We start from the raw sequence: 27,129 nt of genomic DNA on the forward strand, positions 1-27,129 counted from the left end.
GCAAATCCCGTACCTTGGCATCTCCCTCACCTCCTCTACGGAGAGGACGGTTGCCTCGAACTACGCTACCCTCACTTCACAGATCCGCAAGGACCTAGAGCGTTGGGCGAAACAGCCACTGTCTCTACTGGGACGGGTGGCAGCGATCAAAATGTCGGCACTTCCCAAGATTCTTTATTTCTTTCAAACAATTCCTGTGCCTCCGCCGGTTGGAACAATCACGCAGCTGCAAACGGCACTTCGTGGTACAAAAGAGGGTGGTGATGGACGGAGCATCTGAACCAATCAAACACTCACACCCAGTCAACAGATCTGGGTTTAATCCATCACCGTTCTTTAGCCCACTCTGCCACCCCAGTTCAGACATGGCCATATGCAAATCAGTCTGACCCTGTGCCTCATGGGAACAGTCCAGCCCGAACTGCCAAGCCATGCCTTCCCTAGACCGGAAACAAGCTTCCGAGGACCAGTTTCTGGCATTTCAGCCGTCTTCAGCCCGGCTTACTTGAATCCAGTGGCAAAGTGAGCAAGGGACTCACGTCTGGGCATACCCTGCCAACTTATGGCGAACAAAGTGGTACAAAAGGGGGTGGTGATGGACGAAGAATCTGAACCAATCAAACACTCACACCCAGTCAACAGATCTGGGTTTAATCCATCACTGTTCTTTAGCCCACTCTGCCACCCCAGTTCAGACATGGCCATATGCAAATCAGTCTGACCCTGTGCCTCATGGGAACAGTCCAGCCCGCACTGCCATGCCATGCCTACCCTAGACCGGAAACAAGCTTCCGAGGACCAGTTTCTGGCATTTCAGCCGTCTTCAGCCTGGCTTGCTTGAATCCAGTGGCTAAATGAGCAAGGGACTCACTTCTGAGTGTACCCTGCCAACTTATGGCGAACAAAGTGGTACAAAAGGGGGTGGTGATGGACGGAGCATCTGAACTAATCAAACACTCACACCCAGTCAACAGATCTGGGTTTAAACCATCACCGTTCTTTAGCCTACTCTGCCACCCCAGTTCAGACATGCGCATATGCAAATCAGTCTGACCCTGTGCCTCATGGGAACAGTCCAGCCCGACCTGCCAAGCCATGCCTTCCCTGGACCGGAAACAAGCTTCCGAGGACCGGTTTCTGGTATTTCAGCCGTCTTCAGCCCGGCTTGCTTGAATCCATTGGCAAAGTGAGCAAGGGACTCACGTCGGAGCATACCCTGCCAACTTATGGCAAATAAAGTGGTACAAAAGGGGGTGGTGATGGACGGAGCATCTGAACCAATCAAACACTCACACCCAGTCAACAGATCTGGGTTTAATCCATCACCGTTCTTTAGCCCACTCTGCCACCCCAGTTCAGACATGGCCATATGCAAATCAGTCTCACCCTGTGCCTCATGGGAACAGTCCAGCCTGAACTGCCAAGCCATGCCTTCCCTGGACCGGAAACAAGCTTCAGAGGACCGGTTTCTGGCATTTCAACAGTCTTCAGCCCGGCTTGCTTGAATCCAGTGGCTAAATGAGCAAGGGACTCACTTCTGAGCATATCCTGCCAACTTATGGCGAACAAAGTGGTACAAAAGGGGGTGGTGATGGACGGAGCATCTGAACCAATCAAGCACTCGCATCCAGTCAACAGATCTGGGTTTAATCCATCACCGATCTTTAGCCCACTCTGCCACCCCAGTTCAGACATGGCCATATGCAAATCAGTCTGACCCTGTGCATCATGGGAACAGTCCAGCCCGAACTGCCAAGCCATGCCTTCCCTGGACCGGAAAGAAGCTTCCGAGGACCGGTTTCTGGCATTTTAGCCGTCTTCAGCCCGGCTTGCTTGAATCCAGTGGCAAAGTGAGCAAGGGACTCACGTCTGAGCTTACCCTGCCAACTTATGGCGAACAAAGTGGTACAAAAGGGGGTGATGATAACGATGGATTAAACCCAGATCTGTGACTCGGGGTGAATGTTTTGCCATTGTGCAACATTCCGTCCATCATTTTGTGTGTTTTGCAAACGGCACTTCAGCACTTCATATGGGGAGGGAAGAGGCCATGCATGCATAAAGTACTGGCATACCGGGGGCTAGACGAGGGAGGACTGGGAATCCCCAATCTACAACGATATTTTCAAGCTGCGCAGCTACGCTACCTTGTGGAATGGTTTAGGTCCGAATCCGAGAAGAGATGGCTCTTCCAGAACAGAGCTATGGCTCAGACGTCTCTGTGGAAGATGCCCTTCCTTCGCCGCCCACACAGACCACGATACCTCCAGAACTCACCCATCACGCATACAGTCTTGAAGGTCTGGGACTCCGTAGCTACCAAACACCAGCTTACGACTTTCCCCTCACCGCTCACGCCCTTGCTAGATAACCCCGAGTTTCCCCCCGGGCATGGATCCTCAGGCCTTTCAGCAATGGCGCGGGTCCAGCTGCAGGTCCGCTGGCCATCTCTTTGATCTAGAGGGCTTGCTGACGCTCGCTGATTTATCCCAGGGGTACGATCTCTCTTCACCCCAACTCTTTCAGTACTTTCAATTACGACATTGGCTTTTTCAACCCGACGTTAATGCCTGAACGCATTCGAGAAATGGCTGGCAACAAAAGATTCGGATAGGTCTCATTACTGACCTTTATAAGCGGCTTACACCAGACCCCGATATACAACACACTACTGGGCAAAGACGTTGGGAACAGGAGCTGGGGAGAACCTTGACTGCCCAAGAGTGGAAATCGATCTACTACAGGGCCAATCAAACAGCGAGGAATACAGCGGGCAGGGAGTCGGCGGTGAAAATAGCCACATATTGGTATCAGGAATACTGGACCTCGGTCCTCGATGACATAGATAGCACTTGGGACACTGAAATTCCACAGTTTCCCGCTCATACTGTCCTAGGCCTCCCGAAAGCACTCACTTTCCTTTTGAAATCCAACAGGGGCGACAAATGGGCATCGCGATGCAAGCTGCCACTCAGCACATACTCTCTCTTTGGGGGTCCAGCACACGGCCAACACATACGGGCTGGCTGTACAAGCTTTGGTTTACATTGGGGATGGAACGCATCCAGGCCACACTCAACCACACAACGGCTACATTTCACAAGCTATGGAAGCCGTTAATCACACTTCTGTCCCAAGAATTTCATTAAATCACCTGCCCTAAGTACCTCCACTTACTACGCCTGACAGAACACCTCGATGCGCCCACTCAGGCCGACACGAACACTCGGTGAGTCGCCTTCACTAATGCAGCCTTCCTTCGCACGATTAGGCACACTGGTTGGGGTGAGGGGGGTTTTGGGTATCGGGAGGGGGGGTGTTCTTTTTCTTCCATTTTATGTGTGTGCTAATTATAACGCGCAGAAAGCTATTGGACGTTACAGTGCCTCAGGGGACTGTCATAGCCAGAGGGCGGCCTCGAACTGCTCCGCATTACATGCGCTATATGTTGGGCCCTATGGTGAGGGTCCTTTTACAGATTGGCTGTTTCTATTTGCCGCCGCGACATAGCTCTGTGCTTTCTGCCTTGTATGTTTTGTCTGACACCAATAAAACTAATTTAAACATAAAATCGATATTCTTGCTGTCGATATTTCTGACTCACGATATTTAGGACTCAATGTTTCTGTAGTTCGACGTTTCCAACTCAATATTTTGTCTACACACTCCAAGAAGAGTCTCTTGTGTAGGAGGAGGAAGGAGGGTTCTAGGGCACATTTTTAAAGACAAATGTGGAAGGTAGGGTCACAAGGGGATTTGAATGGAGGAGTCAAGAAGAGCAGACTGCTGATTTGCCTGCTGAAGGTAGGATGTATGATATAGTGGGGTAAGTTAGTTTGTGAGATTTGAAAATAATTTCTCTCCTCGAGGGATAACCTGGTGGGTGGAGCATTGACGATCTTGTGGGTTGAGAACTGGCACTCTGTTTCCTTCCCATATGTGCTGTTATTGAACAAACTAGGCTCGAATGGTGACTATAGGTGTGCAGCTTTTGAGATGGGGTGTTTATTGTTATTTATTTATATATTTTGTATTGGGAAAGAGAAATGTAGAAGTGGAATGAAGGATCCTTGGAGTATCTGGTGGAAAACAGGTTTGTATCTGCTACAGTGATTAAGAGCATTACAACTCATTTCTTTATCAGCATCTACCTCACTCTGCTACGGTGATTAAGGGCATTACAACTCATTTCTTTATCAGCATCTACCTCACTCTAAGATGTAGCTTCAAGCAACTGAATCAAAAACAAGCAAGGGTCCCTGAGTACAGCAATACTAGGAGAAGGAGGCAGGGAGCAAATTCAAACAAGAACACAAAACCTCTCCTAGAGAGCACACTTAATCTATAGGTAATATATACATAAATTTGTATATATCAACATTGTCCCACACAAGAATATTTATAGGAAAAACATATTTCTTATTTATTTCTTATAAACATACACAAAGACTGTTTCAAAAATATATTCAAAATAAGTATCAATTTAAATGTACACCACAACCCCAATCAACCTGAAGCAACCAAACATCCTCACAATCAACCAAGCAACCATACACAATTACACACCAATACACAATTATACAATATGGCAAAAACAATACAAAAAAAAGAAAGAGAAAAACAATACGGTGATAATTCCAAACCGGGAAACTCGAGAAACACCACAACTTGTACCGTTTTTGGCATCTTCAGCCAGACTGCCATATATAACGACGGATGTACCCGCCCGTTGTTCCACTTTTCAGCTAACCTTACCAATAATCCAGGATACTTAACCCATTATAGCTGGGTTGGAATTATCACCGGCCACCCAAACCGCATATAGCCACACCGCCCACAGCCCTGAAGAGTCACGAGCTAACGGCTCGCTTGACGAAACACGTGTCGGCTGGTTGTTGTTTTTTGTCTTGATGTCAACCTTCCAGAACAGGAAGGCCCAATACATCTGAAAGAAACTATTCACATGTGTCTACCTTGTCTCATTACTCATGATTTTGCGCTTCTTATTCTTCATCTAGAAAGAAAACCTGTATGATTAACTCATTATAACGTGTGCACAGGATTTGTGTTGTATCTATTTGGTTGGGCCTTTGCCAACCACTACAGAGGTTTATTGGGTCTCCTCTGACCGTGTTGCACCGTTCTTATCTTGTGTCTTCACCCATACTTACTGCTATCAGCACAGGTGCCACATCTTCTTGTACACTCTAAAACCCTACACACAATCCACATTAGGTTTCTAAGGCGTTTTTCAATTTTTAACTTACGTGTGTGAATATCTGCCTTTGGCTAAGTTATACTACCCCTTTTCCTTATAATTTTTAGGGGAGTCACATCACGTACCTTAGCCTTTCTTTAAAAGTTTTTTGTAAAAACAATCCTCCAAAAACAACAACAAAACACAACAGGGTTCCATCCAAATGACTTAGTGTAAACCCCGCAATCACAACCCGTGAAAAAATGCAAAAAATGCACACATGGGTGGATGTTTGAGCCACACAGAGGGCACACCTCTTCATTTACCATACAAGTGCCTCAAACAACACACAGGTCAATGTGAATGCACACATACTAAACCCCACATTTCACATATGCACGCCTTGCAGCGTACCATCCAGCCAATGTGTGTAAAATGAACATGACTGTTTCATACTCATCTGCTGTACCTGTCACACCTCAATGCATCAAGTAAAATTGGCACACATCCACAACACAATGAACGCAATAGTCCGCAAACTATCAATTGTGTGTATGAGCAGATATAAAAGCAAGTAAGTAACAACATCATACAGTGGGCCAAGCCTTGTCACGGTCATCACTGATCCACATTGATTAGTGCACACATTGTTGAGTCCACTTCAACACTGCCACGCACCATCAACCATCAAATGCACAATTGACATGGCAGGGACTACAGACCAATGTATGTCACACATACCCAACCATGGCATGTGCGGGCACCTGTGTAATCAATGGAATAACGGCATTGTGTGGACGAAGATGTGCCCTTCACCATGTTGCCACTGTGTACGTTTTCAACAGTTCCTGATGGAAATTTCCATTGCATGCCACCCTATTCTCGGTAGCTACCGCCGGGCCCCAGCGGTGTGTCACCAGCACCACCCCATACACAACAGCGGTAGTCATTGTCATGGAGACATGCCCAAATGGCGGTGGGCACGCTCAGCCACCCTACTCGCGGTAGCTACCGCCTGGCCCCGGCGGTGTGTGACCAGCACCACCCCATACACAACTGCGGCATTTTTTGACATGGATACATGCCCAAATGGTGGTGGTCATGCTCTGCCACCCTACTCATGGTAGCTACCGCCTGGCCCCGGCAGTGTGTCACCAGCACCACCCCATACACAACTGCGGTGGTCATTGGCATGGAGACATGGGAAGATGGCAGTGGGCATGCTCCGCCACTCTACTCGCGGGAGCTACTGCCTGGCCCCTGCGGTGTGTCACCACCATGGAGCATTGCCTACAGCCAATGGGAGCGTTGATTGCAGTGGCATGATGCAATTTTGAAAATCGCAAAAGGCGTGCTCTGCCACCGCGGAGGCGGTCATTGGATGCTTTTGAAAGAGGCAGACCTGGACAACCAATTGTTGCAGCTTGGCACGAAAGAAACGACCCCAGGGGCTTTAAATATGTGGAAGTGAGCCTCACATTTCCACTGCTCACAGAGCCTGCTGCCTGGGACCCTCTTCTGCTGCTGCCTACAGAGCCTGCTGCCTTGGACCCTCTCCTGCTGATGCCTACAGAGCATGCTGCTTGGGGCCCTCTCCTGCTGCTGCCTACAGAGCCTGCTGCCTGGGACCCTCTCCTGCTGCTGCCTACAGAGCCTGCTGCCTGGGACCCCTCACCACCCACTTCCACCACAGGTGTTCCATGTCCAAAGGGATTGCAAGGATAGAGAAGATCCGTGCCAGTCCATTCACAAGCGAGGAGGTGGAGGTCCTGGTGGACGAGGTGCTCACACAGTACCCAAGGCTGTATGGTGCCCCCAATGTTTTGGTAAGTCATCGTAAAGGGAGGTGGAGGGCAGGGGGGCAGAAATGTAGTTGTACTGCTGCAGTATATGCCTGAGGGTGTGGGGTTGTGTCATACACTGACAAACATGCTGTCTCCAAGGCGAAGGAGTGTGTGTGTCCCAATGTCACGGTTTTCCCTGCCTGCAGTTGTATGTCTGAGAGGAGTGTGTTACATTGTCAGCCATACAGAGCCACAGGATTTTGGACATGCAGGTGCCAGGACAATAATTGCTCGGCTGATTGTGTCTGTGTGCCCCTGTTGTCTGTCTCAGTGTGAACCCAGAGGCTATGCCCAGTGCCCGCACACCAAGACGAGATCACATCACTGCACTTATTATGCCCTTACTCTTGTTCATTCACACTGAAATAGGATTATGCACCATCTCAGCCATCTATGATTGCACACGACCACACTTGTGTAGATGGATATTTTGTTGGTGAGTCCATGTACCCAGATGCCACACACATACCATACACATATGTACACAGGACATGCTCATTGAATGCTGCCCAGTCATGCACACAGTCATTCTACGCACAGACACAGCTCGATATGTGATGTATGTAGTGGCCAGACATGCATGGGAATGGAGATGTGTGCAAGAAACAGAGGGGGTTCAGTACAGTCATCCTGCATGTGTGTGAGATTATCAGGGACCCTGTATGCCCTCATAAATGCATGGAATCACATCTCCTTGGCCCATGCAGACTGCCCTTGTGAAGTGTACTCCATTTTGGGATGGAGGGAGATTACATTTGGTAATTCACCTGTGTCTTGCACCTGTACTGATAGATGTTGGTACATGACACTGTGTCACTGATCATTTCCCCTTCTTCTCTCCCAGGCCTGCAGCACAAGGTACACCAGCGTAAGGCCGTGTGGAGGGCCATTGCAGCTAAGGTGCGAGCCCTGGGGGTATCTAACCGATGACACACCCACTGTCACAAGAGGTGGGACGACATCAGCCGGCTGGCAAAGAACATGGCAGAGATGACCTTAGGGCTGCTACCACACACTGGGCGTTTGGCACGGCGCAGCATGACACCACTGATAGGCCGCATCTTGGCTGTGACTCATCCTGAGCTGGAGGCACGTCTGAAGGAGCATTGGCAGCAAGGCAGGGGTGAGTATTTGGGGAGGGTGAATTTGGCTGGGAGCAGATGCATGTGTACAGGGCCTGTGGCTGCGGTGGCCCATGTGATGTTTGTGGGGTGGAGCAGTGCTGTGTCATGTGAGTGGCTGCTGGGATGGGTGCCAGTGTCATGCATTGTCCCAAACTGGCCTTACAAAGCTGATCCTACCTGCTGTGCATTCCCATTGCCAGATGTGTTTGTATCTACATGGTCATTCAGCATTGGGACAGTGTGGGCAATGTATTAGGGGGTGAACAGCAGTGTCCACTATCTGAGTGTGACTTCATGTATGCCTACTTTGCATGCACCATGATCGTTGAGGCCCACACATCTGACAACAATGTGCCCCAGAGTACCACATGGTGTTTGTTATGGGTTACTTGTCATTGTGGACTGTCAGGTCCTAATAGGTGTGTGTGTTGTCTTCTTATGTTCCCTCAAGGTCAGTCAGTGGTAATAAGTGGTGTCCCCACATCATGTCCCTAGGTGTGGGCAGAGCAAGATGTGTGTCTGGTAGACTTCATCCACGGGCAGGGTGTTGTGCTGTGTGGCCTTAACATGGCATGATTGCAGGGTGTGGTGGTCACCATGTCGATTTAGGCATCTCCTGTACTGCATTGATTGAATTGCTTTGTCCCGCTGATGACACTAACACAACCCTGCATCTCTCTCTCATGCAGAATCGCCAGTGGACATGGAGGAACAGGAGCCGGAAACCAGTGGTGGCGAGGGTAGCACTACAGCTGCACCGGAGCCCAGTGACACAGAGCTCACCAGTGCATCCGATGGGGACTTTAGTATGCAGGAGGAATCCCTGCCTGAAACACAGAGTACAGCATCATCTGCATCCATGTTGGAAAGCACAGGGAATGGGGACTCAGTGTCACTCTGTTTTATGTTTAAGTGGAGAAGCGTGGCTCAGTGGTTAGAGGCGGCACACCCGAAAGCTGAGATCGACCGTGGACCAGGGTTCGATTCCCCACCTCGGCGGGTCTCGGGCTCAAAATTCCACGGACTCGACAATTCTCGCTCTGGTGCCTACTCAACTCACGGGGTCACACTCTGCGACTCTGGGCAATAGCTTGCTTAATCTCCACTACGGCCCCTCGCGGCAGGATGCCTGGCTTTCACCTTGTGGACACCCTGCCGGGGTTTCTCACAGGGGAATACCAGGACGGGTTCCCTAAGCAAGCGCCGGGACGCTTACGGGCAGCCGTGCGCTTTACAAATCCAGCACATTTACATTTACATTTACAAGGCACTCCAAGGAAGGGGACCTGCCTACTTGACTTCTAGGATAAAATACTATGTACCATCCAGGAATCTCAGATCTGCCCAACTGAAACTGCTTCAAGTACCTAGGTTTAAGCAGGTACGTTGGGGAGGAAGGAGTTTTTTGCTAAGAGCTGCAAAACTCTGGAATCTCCTACCATTCTCAATTAAAGACAGCCCGAATCTTACCTCATTCAGAAAATCACTATAAACCTGGCTATTCCGAGCAGACCTTTACCTCGTTCCTCACCTATTCTGGCTTTACCTTCTCAGTCCTCAGCGCGAAGACGCCTCCGGGCATTCGTTGCGCTTTATACATTTTAAAATAAAATAAAATCAAATCATCTACTACCATACAGCGGCCAGTGCCCACCCTCCCATCCACTTCCTCTGGTGCTGCCTGTGTCCGTGTCAGTAAGAGGGGGCGAGTTAGATTCACACCTGGCACCGATGTTCCTGCACCTGACCTCCCCTGCTGCCCTCAGTGCTGAGTCTGTAGAGCTCATGCGCCAGCTTTGTGTTGGCTAGACAGCTCTGCTCAATGCCTTCAGTGACCATGACAAAAATTTAGGCCAGGTGGTTGCCTACATGGAGGGCATACACTCTGACGTTGGTGAGCTACACCGCACAATCCAGGCTTTGTCGTCCACAGTGACATCTGCCCTTCAACAGGCACATACTTTCATTCCTGCTCCAGTGCCTTTGTCCACCCCCCAGTCAGTGGCCACATCGGATGATAGTGACCACGGTTCCCATGCGTCACAGTCACGATACAGTACAAGAAGCACCCAGCAGAAACAACCCAAGCGGGCCCGCCCACAGACACCTTCCCCACAGAAGTGCAGAGCCACCCCAGAATGCAAAGACAAGAGCCCGTCAGCGAAGAGCAAGGCCGAAAAAGCAATGAAGCAGACATCAGGCTCACATGCCTCAGAGGCATCATCAGCGAAGGATTCTCCTGTCCCTGAGACTTCACGCAGAGCTAGGCGTGCAGTGTCTATGCCCACTGAGGAGGTGTTGTATGGCAAGGGTACACCTAGGAAGGGATCAGGGCCACATTCCCCTGCCACATCAACTCCAATTCCAAGCCCAGTGAAGCAGGTGAAGGAGGGCACTGTAGGGGCTACCCCTGACAAACAGGCAAAGGAGGGCACTGTAGGGGGGACACCTGGCAAACAAAGCATTCCGCAGGATCCAGCACGTCACCAGAGGGGAGTGCAGGTGTCTGCACCTGAAGCGGCTCTGTTGGTGTGTGTGCATGTTGTGTCCACACCAGTTCCCATTAACCCCAGTACAGGAAAGCCATTTTGAATTTTCAAGAAGTGGAAAGGCACCCCTCAAACCTCTCCCACCCACACTGTGTTACAGGTCTGCATAACTCCGCCTCCAAGTGCCACTACACCACCAGGTCCAAACAGCTCTCCAGCTTGCCAAGCCACTGATAGCCCTACACCACCTGGTCCAAACAGCTCTTCAGCTTTCCAAGCCACTGATAGCCCTACACCACCTGGTCCAAACAGTTCTCCAGCTTGCCAAGCCACTGATAGCCCTACATCACCTGGGCCTCTGTCTCCCCAGTCAAGTGGTCCTGCTGACCCCGACACACAGACAGCTCCAAGTCCGCCTGACAGCCAAGAATGAGTGGTAGTCCCCCTCATACACCTGTCTCTTATACAGGTGTGCTAGTCCCGCCTATTGCTTACCACCTGGGTGTGATGCTGGCCATTGTAATATACAGTCAAACACACTCACTGTGCAGCTTCTCATGTCCTGACTCTGCACTTTGCCATGCCCACTGGCCTTGTCATTCACTGCTGTTCTGCCTTTGCCTGTGCAGCTTTTCATGTCCTGACTCTGCACTTTACCATGCCCACTGGCCCTGTTGCTCTGCTGTGTTGGAGTCTCCCCTGTGCAGCCTCTCATGTACTTGCTGGGCCACCTGGCATGGACACTGTCCCTGTTGCTCTGCTGTGTTGGAGTCCCAGGTGTGCCCTGGATACTGGCCTTGTTGCTCTGCTGTGTTGGAGTCTCCCCTGTGCAGCCTCTCATGTACTTGCTGGGCCACCTGGCATGGACACTGGCCCTGTTGCTCTGCTGTGTTGGAGTCTCACCTGTGCCCTGGACACTGGCCCTGTTGCTCTACTGTGTTGGAGTCTGCCCTGTGCTGCCTCTCGTGTACTTGCTGGGCCACCTGGCATGGACACTGGCCCTGTTGCTCTGCTGTGTTGTACTCTCACCTGTGCCCTGGACACTGGCCCTGTTCCTCTGCTGTGGTGGAGTCTCCCCTGTGCAGCCTCTCATGTACTTGCTGGGCCACCTGGCATGGACACTGGCCCTGTTGCTCTGCTGTATTGGAGTCTCTCCTGTGCTGCCTCTCATGTACTTGCTGGGCCACTTGGCATGGACACTGGCCCTGTTGCTCTGCTGTGTTGTACTCTCACCTGTGCCCTGGACACTGGCCCTGATGCTCTGCTGTGTCGGAGTCTCCCTTGTGCAGCCTCTCATGTACTTGCTGGGCCACCTGGCATGGACACTGGCCCTGTTGCTCTGCTGTGTTGTACTCTCATCTGTGCCCTGGACACTGGCCCTGTTGCTCTGCTGTGTTGGAGTCTCCCCTGTGCAGCCTCTCATGTACTTGCTGGGCCACCTGGCATGGACACTGGCCCTGTTGCTCTGCTGTGTTGTACTCTCATCGGTGCCCTGGACACTGGCCCTGTTGCTCTGCTGTGCTGCTGTGCTAGAGTCTCCCCTGTGCAGTCTCTCATGTACTTGCTGGGCTACCTGGCATGGACACTGGCCCTCTTGCTCTGCTGTGTTGTACTCTCACCTGTGACCTGGACACTGGCCCTGTTGCTCTGCTGTGTTGGAGTCTCCCCTGTGCAGCCTCTCATGTACTTGCTGTGCCACCTGGCATGGACACAGGCCCTTTGCTCTGCTGTGTTGTACTCTCACCTGTGCCCTGATACTGGCCCTGTAGCTCTGCTGTGTTGCTCTGCTGTGTTGGAGTCTCCCCTGTGCAGCCTCTCATGTACTTGCTGGGCCACCTGGCATGGACACTGGCCCTGTTGCTCTGCTGTGTTGTACTTTCACCTGTGCCATGGACACTGGCCTTCCTGTTTGGAGTTTGCCTGTGCAGATTATCTTGCATATGATCAGCATGTTGTGCCTTGCTCTTGTCTACTGTTGTTTTACTGTCACATCTATGCAATATGTGAATAAAGACAGTTACTCCTGTTGTCTGTTTTGTCAGTGTCCTTGCTGATTAAAGTTCTTTTGTTGTGTGCATTTGGTTGCCTGTGCCCCATGCTCTATGTGCCAAGCTCTTTGGCCGCATCATATTTTTAAACAGGGGTGACAAGGTCTTCAGTCCATTCAGACACTGATACTTGTATAATCTGTGATGGCTATTTTACCTGTCATGCAGTTCTCTTTTTAGTAGTTTGCTATTGTTGGCTACATTGTTCAGATGTCAGGTTGGGGGACACTGCCAGCACAGGGTGTGTTGCTGTGTACAGGTTCAGAAGAACAAAATGGAGGAGTACTACCCGATGAGGGTGACAGAAGGCTTTTGTCTAAACTCAGGACACATTGTTCCTTTGTTAGGAAACCCCTCACTCACCACCTAGTGGTGACTTGCTTCATCATCGGGGCCCACCCAAGTGGCCTATCGTCACTTGGGTGTGCTTCAACACCTGCGATTGCAGTGGAGCTGGTAGTGAAGTGTGGGGTGCGAACAAAAAAGAGTGTAAATGTTAAAATTGTCCTGGTTAATGCTTTTATACAATGTTTAATAAAAAAGTAACTGGCAAAATTAAAAGTATAGGTGAGATAGTGGTAGGGAAGTTACGACCTACTTATCTCTGTTTCTATGTGTTGGTCGACATGTTTCTACCATAAGGGGAAAATCCCCGGTATATAAACAAGGAAGTGGGTGGTATGTGCCCCCTAAAAGACACACCCAGCCCTAATTCCTTGGACATCCAGAAGAAAAATGTACTTCTGGGTAAGCACGCCTAGGGTTCAGGGTGCTAAAAAACCTGTGGAAAAGGAAAGAAAAGTGAATAAGATAATTACTATCCTGTAACGTAGTGCAGTGATAGAGTGCAGGATACGTGCAGTTATTCTTGCTTTCCACAGTGGTGATTGACATAGTGCCTTCATCGATGTAGAGCGTGTCTACAGGTGGTGTGCAAACGTGCTCATAGCCTTAGAGTCAAAATGTCTATGAAATAAGGTCTATCCGTCTAAGGGGTTTTGATTTAAGCCTTAGTGCGTGCCTTAAAAAATACATGCTGGCGTCGTAGTCTGGGGTGCACTAAGCCGAAGTGCTCATATTTTATACCGCCGTGGTTTTTTGGTGCCAGCTGAATGGTAAATATTAGCTTTGTAGGACCTATTCAGGGTTCGTGGTCCACAAAAAGAGACAAACTGGACTGACAAACACATACAACACAGAGCCATATACGACATGTGGCATGGCAGGAAGGAGGGGCTTACAATGCTGGGGCTCTAGTCGAGCTGCATCAGGCAGGAGTAGGGCGCTACACCGGATACAACATAATCTAAAGAGAAAAGTATATGTCGTGGGTCGAGGGATAACCTCCCCCGTGAGCGCTAGGGGCTGGACCCCTATGTTAGTCATGCTAGGGGGGCGGGGAGGGGAAGAACAACTTACAGTTGCGTGTGGCGAAATCAGGCGGGTCACCTACTTCTCCGTACTCGCTGCTTGGTAGCAAAGAGCGAATGTGGGCGTGGCGTATAAATGCTTGCGATCGCTTCCGGGAGGCTCGTGATTGCTACGGGAGCCTGGAAGGGTCAGCGGTAGGTGGAGGTTATCCCTCGGCCCCTCCTTCCTGCCATGCCACATGTCGTATATGGCTCTGTGTTGTATGTGTTTGTCAGTCCAGTTTGTCTCTTTTTGTGGACCACGAACCCTGAATAGGTCCTACAAAGCTAATATTTACCATTCAGCTGGCACCAAAAAACCACGGCGGTATAAAATATGAGCACTTCGGCTTAGTGCACCCCAGACTACGACGCCAGCATGTATTTTTTAAGGCACGCACTAAGGCTTAAATCAAAACCCCTTAGACGGATAGACCTTATTTCATAGACATTTTGACTCTAAGGCTATGAGCACGTTTGCACACCACCTGTAGACACGCTCTACATCGATGAAGGCACTATGTCAATCACCACTGTGGAAAGCAAGAATAACTGCACGTATCCTGCACTCTATCACTGCACTACGTTACAGGATAGTAATTATCTTATTCACTTTTCTTTCCTTTTCCACAGGTTTTTTAGCACCCTGAACCCTAGGCGTGCTTACCCAGAAGTACATTTTTCTTCTGGATGTCCAAAGAATTAGGGCTGGGTGTGTCTTTTAGGGGGCACATACCACCCACTTCCTTGTTTTGGTCCTGAGGAATACCGGGGATTTTCCCCTTATGGTAGAAACATGTCGACCAACACATAGAAACAGAGATAAGTAGGTCGTAACTTCCCTACCACTATCTCACCTATACTTTTAATTTTGTCCAGTTACTTTTTTATTAAACATTGTATAAAAGCATTAACCAGGACAATTTTAACATTTACACTCTTTTTTGTTCGCACCCCACACTTCACTACCAGCTCCACTGCAATCGCAGGTGTTGAAGCACACCCAAGTGACGCTAGGCCACTTGGGTGGGCCCCGATGATGAAGCAAGTCACCACTAGGTGGTGAGTGAGGGGTTTCCTAACAAAGGAACAATGTGTCCTGAGTTTAGACAAAAGCCTTCTGTCACCCTCATCGGGTAGTACTCCTCCATTTTGTTCTTCTGAACCTTGACCAGGGAATCAGGAGTATTCCCCGTCCGACGACTACGGACGCAACTCCTCACTCTCTTCTTTGTTTTCCAGCTTTAGGCAGCGCGCAGCTGCGAGAGCGCAAGACTTTCTTTTCTTTCACAGCACATACACAGAAGAGTGATCACGACACCAGCATGGCGGAAAATCAGGGCTTGTCTTTTTCCACGGAGGAAATAGACTCTATCATGAGCGATCTAAATGCTTTTGCAGACCCTAGCATTAGCAATACTATCTCACAGACATCTGAATGGGACAAACTCTCTGAACTCAAACGCAATCGTATTAGAACAATACTGCATGGGACAATTCTTAAAGAGTATGTGACAAACAACATGGCCCCCAAAGGCCTATTAGTAACCAATGCCCCCCGCATTTTCCTGGAGGATGAGGAATTTAGAAGGGATTGGGCACTAATAGCTTGGCACTGCACGCATGATTGGATCATGTTGATTCTAAAAACAGCAATAAGACTTTCTGAAAAAATCCAAATTGAAATTCAAAATGTAGAAGGCCAGATACAAACTACCATTACAGGGTACAAAAAGAGATTGGATGAAATTAATAAGGAGATTAATGAATATAAGGAAAACCTCACACAACAGAAGGTCTCCAAGTTCCAAAAAGATCTTAAGAAGTTCTCTTTTGTAAAAGCTTATCCATACTCTGACAAAGACTACAAAGGGACCACCACACAGGACCAAGATTCTGATGCATCCAGCAACGTTTCCCACAGTTCCAACAGTAGTGGAGGCTCGAACAACAGCACACCACGACAGAGAAAGAGAGGAGGTTTCCAGGGCAATTACCAGTGGCCACAATATAACCAACCCCCCTTCAACCCATATCAACAACCACAACAATTCCCCATGTATGGATGGCAACCCCCCTTCCAGCAATATCCAGTTCAACAAAACCAATACCGCCCTCCTTTTCAGAACAGAGGCAGGCGCGGGAGAGGACGCAACAAAAGGGGCAACACCGTCCATTGGGAAGAAGAGGACATGGTGAGCAGCAACACCAGGAACAAAACCGCATCCAACAAAGCAGGCCCCAGCAACATGAGGACCTAGTGACCAACCTATCGTCTCACGTCCTAACAGACATTGAAAAGAAGGTCCTCAACAAAGGACTGGGATTTGTCCCCACTGCTAACTTAGACAAGTTTAAATTACATTGTGAACTAGCAGGGTTCTTCAGAAAACTGAAACTCAGAGCGTTTTTTGAAAAAACCAATAAAGAAAACACGGAGGAAGTACCCAACGAAACTGGTTTAAAAACAAAGTCAACGTTCGTTCCACCACCACATACCATCCCTGTGGAGATAAATACGTTTGAACAGGCAGTGTTTAAAGACATAGAGTCCACCAGGACCCCCAAACGTTACCAGAATATCAGTGGAGCAGAGAGAAAAGCTCTATCTGACCTAAAGAGAGATGACACAATCATCATAAAACCAGCCGACAAAGGCGGAGGCCTAGTGATCATGAACCGCACCGATTACCAACAAGAATGCAGACGATTACTAGAGGACAGAAACAACTACCTCCCCCTTACCCAGGACCCCACAGATGACCTGAAAATAGAAATTATGATTCTGGTTGAAGAAGCGGAACACAAAGGCGAAATTTCTAAACAGGAAGCGGACTACCTTACCAAGACTGAAGAGAAAATACCATATTTCTACGTGGTCCCGAAGATGCATAAGAATAAAAATCCACCACCGGGGAGACCTATAGTATCTGGAATAGGCTCACTCCTCGAACCATTGTCCAGATTCTGTGACTATTTTTTAAAACCTATTGTACAAGGGACCTCAACCTACCTGAAAGATACCAAAAACCTCCTTACAATTTTGGAAACCATCAAAATGGAGGATGATATGATCTTGGTCAGTTTTGATATAGAGAGTCTCTATACCAATATCCCCCAGGACGCCACCATTAAGGTACTGAAAGAAACCCTGGAAAAGACCACCTGGGAATACAGAACACCCAAGAGTTTCATCATTGACTGTGCCACCTTGGCCCTCAAAAGGAATTATTTTGAATTCGAGGGATCCCTGTATCTACAAATAGGGGGTACATCTATGGGCAGTGTTTTTGCTCCTAGCATAGCAGGACTCTATGTCTTTGATTTTGAGACACGATATATACTCTCACCCAACAACCCCTACCTTGGAAACATAGTGTTCTGGCGCCGTTACATTGACGACGTGCTGGCAATCTGGAAGGGCCCCCAGGATATACTAACAACCTTTATCGCCTGGGTTAATACATGTGATCAACATCTACACTTTACCCATAGCATAGATAAAGAAAAAATGATCTTTCTAGACATTGAAATTCAGAAAACTCAGGAAGCCCTGACTACAAAGACACACTTCAAGCCCACGGCCAAGAATAACCTTCTTAGGTTTGAAAGCTTTCATCCTCGGCCCCTACGGGAGAACCTCCCCTACGGCCAATATTTAAGATTACGAAGGAACTGTACCAACCTTCAGGACTTCAGGGAACAAGCAGATGACCTCTCCACCAAACTATCTCAACGTGGATACCCCACCAAAATCACCAAGAAATGCCGCCAACGGGCAAGAAACCAACCACGTCAAGCTCTCCTAGAGGAAATTGTAAAAGACACTGAGAACATACCTCTGACGTGTGTAACGACCTACAACGTGATTTCCAATGAAGTGAGCAAAAGTATCAGAAAACATTGGTCAATAATCAACTCTGGATCATTTAACTGGGAAAAACCACTCTTCTCATATAGAAAAGCAAACAGTCTAAAAAATACCTTGGTGAACACCAGACCCAAAAACAACACCAATACCAGCGAACCGACACTAACGCAGATATGGGGTCTACCACCAGTCACTGGACATTCACGATGTGGGGACTGTAGTGTATGTCACCTTACTGAAAACACTAAGACCATCAACTTGGAGCCAGGAAAGACATGGGAGCAGAGATCCCATACGAATTGCAATAGCACCAATGTGATTTATCTGATTACCTGCACCTGTGGAAAACCCTACGTCGGTATGACGACACGAAAAATCAAACAACGAATCTGCGAACACAGGAGCACGATAAGATGCAAAAAGAACATGACAAAACTCACAGACCATTTCCTAACAGCCCACCACACTACAAATGATATGAGGTGGACAGTCATCGAACAGTTGCAAGCAGGCCCTAACATCCAGGCCCGCTTATTTGAAAAAGAACAGAGATGGATATATAGACTTTCCACTCATATCCATGGGCTTAACGACAATATCCCGTGGAATTCTGTATTGAGATAACTTATCTTTCCCAGTCACCTGAGAATGCTAACCATGGCTCTTATATAAATTATTCCTTTAATGTTTGAGCACAATTTACACTATAACCAGTTCCCTGTGTCCTCTAGTAACAGGTTATAGAGCTCTTTCTAAATATCCATGCCCACATGCCGGGCCCCTCAACTTAAGGCACCACATCCCTTTATTTAGCCATCCACTCGGCACTTCCAATTAGGCCCCAGTGAGGCCCCCCTGTCTCATCCTGCTGTAAGAGCCCCAGCTCGCTTGACAGCCTTCAAGCAACCCTCTACATAATGATCGCTCCTATCATTACCATCAAGGCGAACACATGGCGCCGGCGACTACAACGCCCACTCCCCCATCTGTCAGCCACTGTTTACTATACCACTGCGCAGGCGCAGCGCCGGTTGGTTTCTATGCCTACCGCTGACCCTTCCAGGCTCCCGTAGCAATCACGAGCCTCCCGGAAGCGATCGCAAGCATTTATACGCCACGCCCACATTCGCTCTTTGCTACCAAGCAGCGAGTACGGAGAAGTAGGTGACCCGCCTGATTTCGCCACACGCAACTGTAAGTTGTTCTTCCCCTCCCCGCCCCCCTAGCATGACTAACAACGGGGTCCAGCCCCTAGCGCTCACCGGGGAGGTTATCCCTCGACCCACGACATATACTTTTCTCTTTAGATTATGTTGTATCCGGTGTAGCGCCCTACTCCTGCCTGATGCAGCTCGACTAGAGCCCCAGCATTGTAAGCCCCTCCTTCCTGCCATGCCACATGTCGTATATGGCTCTGTGTTGTATGTGTTTGTCAGTCCAGTTTGTCTCTTTTTGTGGACCACGAACCCTGAATAGGTCCTACAAAGCTAATATTTACCATTCAGCTGGCACCAAAAAACCACGGCGGTATAAAATATGAGCACTTCGGCTTAGTGCACCCCAGACTACGACGCCAGCATGTATTTTTTAAGGCACGCACTAAGGCTTAAATCAAAACCCCTTAGACGGATAGACCTTATTTCATAGACATTTTGACTCTAAGGCTATGAGCACGTTTGCACACCACCTGTAGACACGCTCTACATCGATGAAGGCACTATGTCAATCACCACTGTGGAAAGCAAGAATAACTGCACGTATCCTGCACTCTATCACTGCACTACGTTACAGGATAGTAATTATCTTATTCACTTTTCTTTCCTTTTCCACAGGTTTTTTAGCACCCTGAACCCTAGGCGTGCTTACCCAGAAGTACATTTTTCTTCTGGATGTCCAAGGAATTAGGGCTGGGTGTGTCTTTTAGGGGGCACATACCACCCACTTCCTTGTTTTGGTCCTGAGGAATACCGGGGATTTTCCCCTTATGGTAGAAACATGTCGACCAACACATAGAAACAGAGATAAGTAGGTCGTAACTTCCCTACCACTATCTCACCTATACTTTTAATTTTGTCCAGTTACTTTTTTATTAAACATTGTATAAAAGCATTAACCAGGACAATTTTAACATTTACACTCTTTTTTGTTCGCACCCCACACTTCACTACCAGCTCCACTGCAATCGCAGGTGTTGAAGCACACCCAAGTGACGCTAGGCCACTTGGGTGGGCCCCGATGATGAAGCAAGTCACCACTAGGTGGTGAGTGAGGGGTTTCCTAACAAAGGAACAATGTGTCCTGAGTTTAGACAAAAGCCTTCTGTCACCCTCATCGGGTAGTACTCCTCCATTTTGTTCTTCTGAACCTTGACCAGGGAATCAGGAGTATTCCCCGTCCGACGACTACGGACGCAACTCCTCACTCTCTTCTTTGTTTTCCAGCTGTGTACAGGTTTGCATGCAGGTTGGGCAATGTCATGATATATGTGTGTTATTCTTTTATGTGTGGCCAGCTATGTACGTTGTTGGTCATCTTGCATTGGCCCTTAGTCCTGGTCCAATGGCCTACATGAGATGTGTGCTCTTGGGTAGTCAAGAGGTGTGCAGTGTGAAGGGTGTGACTTTGTAGGGGGTGTGGATGTATGTGTGCCCCTGGATTGTGAAAGACACACATGTGTCACCCAGGAGTTATGTGCCCGTTGTTTAGATTGTTCTGCCCTGTGGATATGGTAGTGTGCACATGTGTGAGTTGTCTGTTGTGCACTGTGCAGTGTGTTGGTGTGTCCGTGCTGTTCTGTCTAACTCCTCCTTGTAGTTTTAGTCACTTATGTGTGTGCAAAGTGTGTGACTTGCACATCAATGTTGTGTTTGTTTGTTCATCCATGTGTGTTGAGTGTGTTTATGTAGACTGTGTAGCCCTGCTGCTCCACACTGCCATTGTGGTTGTGTTTCTCATGCATTGCAGGCACATAGTGCCTTTATCCTCTTGTATGGCATGGTGTGTGTGGTGTAATGCCATCCCCTATGTGTGCCAAAATTTGCCTACCCATTGTGGGTCTGCACTCCCTCTATTTGTGTATGGTACACCCCTTTCAGGTCTACTACTGACATGTAAGTCAGTTAACTTTGATGTCAGCTGTCCCCTTGGTTTACATGTGTGTGTGCCTCCCCATCACTTCATTTGTGACACTGTGCTTTGTGGTGCAGTTCTTGGGCCAGGGCAAATGTTCAACTCTGGACATTGCCCCAATGGTTTATGTGTGGTGTTATTGTGCTATTATTCAGTGAGGATTGCTCATGTGCACTTCAGCTGTGTGTGCTGCCCAGTGCTGTGGTCAAGATGGTTATGCTCTTGTGTCCGAGAGTGGTGCATCTGCTGTTGTTGTGTTAGATGTATGTGTGTTGACTGTGGTATTGCTTCACTTCCTGGGTGTGCTGTTGTGTTTTTGCTGTGCTGATGTGTGTTGTGTGTGTTGATGTTGTGTCAGTCATGTCTGTGTGTGACTGTTCTGCTTGGTGTGCACACACTTATTGTTGTGCATACAGTCCTGTGTGTATGTGGCCTTGGCATTGCCTGATGTGCATCCCCTGATGTGCATGTCCTGTAGTGTTTGATCATTTTTGATTTAATGTGCATCTGTGGTTGGTTTCATGTGGCAGTGTAGTCCTGAGATGGTGCACTTCTTGTGTGATTTGTGGTATGTTGTGTTTGTTTTGTTCCTGAGTGATGGGGTTGTGCACTACTGTTGTGTCTGTGCTCCCATTGCCTTTCCACAGCTTGGCTGACAGGGTATGTCTGTTTCTGATGGGGTTCTGTGTGTGTTTCTCTAGTGTCTGTGTGTTGCTTTTGGGCAGGCATCTGTTCAGGCATCCCATGTTTGTGGCTACATCCAGAGTGTGTGTTTGTTTGTGTGTGTGTGTGTGTACTGGCAAATATTTGCAGCCTTCAGTGTGTGTGGCACTGGTGTTGTGTGGTGTGTATTCCTGTGCAGCCACTCCTGCAGTGGCTGTCTCCCTGGGTGTTTTTTGTGTGGTGCAGGGTGTGGACTGTGCTTGCTTGTTGCTGTGCTAGTTGCTGTGCATGGGGGTGCACAGGATGGGCACCTGGCCTGTGACTTTTGTGTGGTTGGGGGAGGTGTGTCCCTGTGGTCTTTGTGCCCTGCCCATGCCTTGGACTGGCCCTGCCTTCTGCATTGTGCCCATGTGTTGACCGCTGCGGTGACGTGACCGGGAACGGGAGAGTGCTGCAAGTTCGCGGTCGATGTGTGTCCAGGATGCAGTGGGGTGACATGGTGGCAGGTGGGTCATGTGTGGGTGCCCTTGTGGATGTGCTGTTGCCACCAGCAGGGCTTCTGTTGTGGGATTGTACCCTGTGTCAGCCCGTGTGTTATGTGTTATATTTGTGTAGTTGCGTACCTGCGGCGGCATCCGCGGCGGCCCATTTGATGAAAGTGCTGTAGCAGGTACAGCACCGGATACACATGTAGAAGTGGGTCCATGGCGGTCATAACCGGGTGGTGTGGACCGGGTCTCTGCTATCGCGCTCCGCAGTCGAGATTCCGCAATCTCTGGTTGGGCGGTGTCTCCGCTGCGGTGCGTCTGCTTGTTTGGGCCATCCTAATTTGTGGAGCGGGGCGGACGTCATTCTGCACGGCAGTGAGTCTCCATTGGCTCCATTGGCGGTGCGCGCCGCTCCGCGGCGGACGTAATTTTACCTATGATTTACTATACTAATATGGCGGACGTGTTTCCTGCAGCTCGCAGGCGGAAAAAGGCCACCGTAACTTAAGTAAAATAAATAGTTCTCACTTGCAATCCATCAACTGCCCGTCCCATACCACTTCTATAACTGTTCTTGCCCTTTTCACTCATGTGCTGTAGCTGAATTGAAGGCTTTGTCATAATTGTTCTGACACTTTACCCAAAGCTCAGATCTCCATCAAAGCTATGTAACAATAGCTTTGCAGAGCAAGGAGTCAGGATTAGGCAAATCTTCTTGTTACTGATTTAGGAAGTGTTTTTAAGATTCAGGAATAGTCATAAAAAAATCACAATGGCAAACACATAAGTTATGTATATTTTCTTTCCCTCAGACGTAGTTGTTTAGTATTATTTATTAATTTTATATTCTTTAGGTGCTAACATTCTTCACTTAACAGCTCGTTTGAAAATTGTCCTAATAATTATTGGATATTTGATTATTATTTACAAGGAAAGTTATGTTTGGGGGAGAAGCAGTATTCACATATTGTATTTTGCTAACTTAGAAAACGTTACTTTGTTCTACTATTTAAAAAAAATTAAGGTTAATCAGAAATATTTACCAGCCGGGTTGACCTCCGACAGACAGAACCATCCAAAGTGCAATTCGTTTGTGCAGATTCCACTTCTGAATTGATGTCGCCAAACACACGACTCCAAATAACAATAAATGAATGTCCTTAAAATATTCAGCAGCCACCTACAGAGGAAATATAAATGAGTGTTTTGCATTGAAAACACATTTTGGGTTTTTACAGTTCGGTTTTGCTTCAGTTTTTATTTATTATGATATAAAACTCCGAAGTGGTCCACATAAAGACGGACAAAACTGTACACAGCCCAATACAGAGACACTTACATAAAAATATTTATAGGCTATAAAGTACAACAAATACTGTAACAATCTTGCTACTGTGCTCTACATTAGAAATCCAGAATCAAATAAAGTGCAAATGCGAAAGAGAATTTGATCAGGCAGTACAGTGCAATGCTTAAACATTATAAAAAGTTATGCTTCCTTTGATACAGTACAAAGACTAAATAGTGCAAAAATAAGCAAAATAAAATACTGTATAAGGCAACAATGAATTCAACATTCCACCCTTTCAAGCCCATGTTGCACTTGCTCCAGAGTAAGGGCATTGAAATTATCTATCCTGCAACCCCTAGAACTATCAGAAGGGGTGTTGAGCACAAGTTTGGATTATGGTATGGCAGTTGGTCAGGCCCTGCCTAACCCCACTGTGCCAGTCCAAAGGACAAAAATAGTAGTGTTTGGCCACTCCCAGAATGAGCGTAGGGGTCACAAGTCACATGAGAAGTCAGGAGCAGAGCTTGGCGAAAAGCCAGACCATGTCGGTGATCATAGCAGAATACAGCTTAAGACGTTGGCTACAAGGACGATATGTACTTTGGACAGGCGTAGGGGGACTGTAGGTGCCCAAATAAATTAATATAATATATTTAAAATTAAGAACTCCTTGAAAAAGCTTTATTTAGGGTAACCTATGGATTTTGATCAAATAAAACTGAAAAACACTGAAATTGGCCAGTTAGTTACCTATGCGTGTATTGTTTATGACCTCAGACATGACATCACAGATGACCTCCCAAGTGACTTCACTGCTGTACTCTTACGACTTCACAAAATAGTTCCAGCTTGAGAGCTTTTATTCTTGCACACAACCCAATAGTATTACCTTATTAGCAAGCTAGGTTGCTGGCATACACCCAACATGATCTACACTGATAGAGAATATTGTTTTAAGCTTTGCCCTCACTTAATTCATGATTAGCTTATATAAGCTCCGAGAACATCTTGCACTGATTTGAAGACTGTGAACATCACACAGGCAAAGCCTTAAGCTAAAGTTGGTACAGTGTCCTATCTATGGTGCTACTAGGTCACACTAGCTGTAGACTTTCCCAGCTACCAATGGACTCTATACTCACTTTGGGGTTTACTATGAAACTCTTGTTTAATTCTATCATGAAACGATACAAAAAGTTTAAAAGATGAAACATACAATACATGTTTCATTGACTGGGCCCAATGTATTATATTACCTTTAACCTCATATTCTACAGGAAAGGTTCTTTAACTGTTCCTTTAACTGGTATGCAATATATGGACATTTCAAACACATCCTAATCATTTTGTCTAGCTCCCTGCACATTGCGCACACAGCATACTGTATGTCAGTCATATTATGCAAGTAGTAAATCCTTCAATCACGCTGAAATAAGGACTTGAGGGGGTTAGCCAACAAGAGTTTGACGTACGGGTACTCACTCACTCACAAACATGACGGATATACCATCAACCTTATTACGGATGCATTGTATCCTAATGCACTTGTAATAAGGCAGATGGGATATCCATCACATTTGTGACAGAGTGCCCTTCCACCAAACTCTAAATCAGATCCATAGTTTTAGTTATATTGACTAACCCACTGTACCCTAAAGACACAAAGTCCATGTGCACCTGGTACATATTAAATCAGCAGTATTCAAGCACTCTTCAGCTCGCTGGCATTAACTGTACAGAGTCAGGTTATTTTTCTTTTTTAAAGATATACAGTGTTGTATTAAATCATTTGTTTTACTTGCTTAATGTACATATGTTTAGCAAAACACACTACATGGTCACGCGGTGATTTCATTCATTAGTAATGTCCTTTGTGATCTTATGATTGAGGTTATTTGAGATGTGATCGGTCATTTAGTATGTGTGGTAATGAGCACTACATTGCAAGAGTCTGAGTTATGGTTTGCATAGCTAAGCATCGTTAGCTAATTTCGGTGGTTTTAGTTTCATAACAATAAAGTCACTTTAACTGTGTTTTTTCAGGGAATTTCAGAGGTGTTTCTCAAACATACATTAATGTGTAATGAGCACAATAAACCACCATAATTAATCTTTGACAAAGTTATTATATAAATATTTATACACATTGTTACTAAGTGTTTGGCTTAGTTCTACAATGTTTGATTTTTTTACCCACGAATGCCAGAACTTGAGTCAGTGCACCAAAGCTTGAACGTGAAAGAACAGTTTGTTGTAGCCCTAACACAACCCTACTCATTACACTGGCTGATGTGGCGTCCGTGCTTTCGGGGTTACTAACAGTGCCTTAAAAAGGGGTCAGGGATGCAGCAGTAATTCAAATCCAATTTTGTTCTTCAGAATATCACACACAAGTACTGAAGTATTGCAATCTGGCAGTGTCTGTCAGGATCGCTGGTAGGACATCATGCGCTAACCTCGGGTGAAGGACTTCTCTGCCTCATTAGCTACTTGATTAGTCTTTTATAGAGTTGGTTACCAACACTTATTTAACATGGGGACTATCAATTAAATTCCACACTTTACCTGCATGCCTAACTACGATGGCCTTAAGGCAAATCAGTATCAAACAGTATATCCAAAATATATAAATTCAGACTACATTGTTTATGTTATATAATTCACTATCTGATCTTGAAATACAAATAACACAGCACTTGTCACTGACAGATGTAGAATTAGATGTTTTGTCAACTTACTTGGATGATTTGACACTTTCTCAGGTTCTTCGAAAGTTATGGGTAGACGGCATTAAGGTCAGAAGTAGACATGTCAATGAACTGGCATAAAATGGATTCTTGGCCTTAAGGTCTTCACATGTCTTTACATCTTTACATATATGTTTATTTATCAATATTCACATATACACTCATACATATAAATATGTATGTTTGCGCATGTGTGTGTATGTGTATATATATATATATATTTATTGCATATTCGTTACCCTCAAGACGACGCGCCCATAGTCCAGAGCCATCACTTCAAAGGAAAAACGGAAGACCCAGATGCAGTGAGTTACTTTATTACTCAGCACGCCACGGCAGTATAACGTTTCAGCCTACACAGAGGCCTTGGTCACATGGCGCACAGACAAAGTTACGTGAAATTTAAAGTGCAAGTGCATTCAAAAAACAACAATTTGATTGGTTAACCAATTTCAAACCAGGGGAGTGTCCTTAAAGCCATACACAGCGTAATGCATTTCCTGCTGGACTACACATTTTGTCTTTTTTCATCAGCCATTGCTGTGCTAAATGTTTTAAATATATATGTAAATATCCGACACACTAAACAATCATTTACATATAAAAATATACTATCATGTTAGAAAAATATAACTATATGTTTATCCACAATATTTCATATATTTACAACTATTTACATAATATGCAAGTAATGATTACTGTTTTTAAAAAAGATATAAGTTAATGTATACAATTCATTATCTCAATTGCTCGGATATATGTGCAAAAATACGCTGTTTGATGTTTTAGCAATTTGTGCTAAACCAGACACATTTAAAACCCATTGGTA

At 47.0% G+C, this 27,129-nt stretch overlaps 1 protein-coding gene across 1 annotated transcript in view; it reads right to left on the minus strand.

The window, feature by feature from the left end:
• Positions 1-27,129, minus strand: part of LOC144822877 (solute carrier family 13 member 1-like) — a 701,886-nt gene that overhangs the window by 515,144 nt on the left and 159,613 nt on the right. The window contains exon 3 of the mRNA XM_078680852.1: positions 23,306-23,442. Within this exon, the coding sequence (XP_078536978.1) occupies positions 23,306-23,442 (137 nt within the window). The remainder of the gene's footprint in view (positions 1-23,305; positions 23,443-27,129) is intronic.

The sequence above is a fragment of the Lissotriton helveticus genome, chromosome 3_1, assembly GCF_964261635.1.
Source record: "Lissotriton helveticus chromosome 3_1, aLisHel1.1, whole genome shotgun sequence".
Lineage (NCBI taxonomy): Eukaryota > Metazoa > Chordata > Amphibia > Caudata > Salamandridae > Lissotriton > Lissotriton helveticus.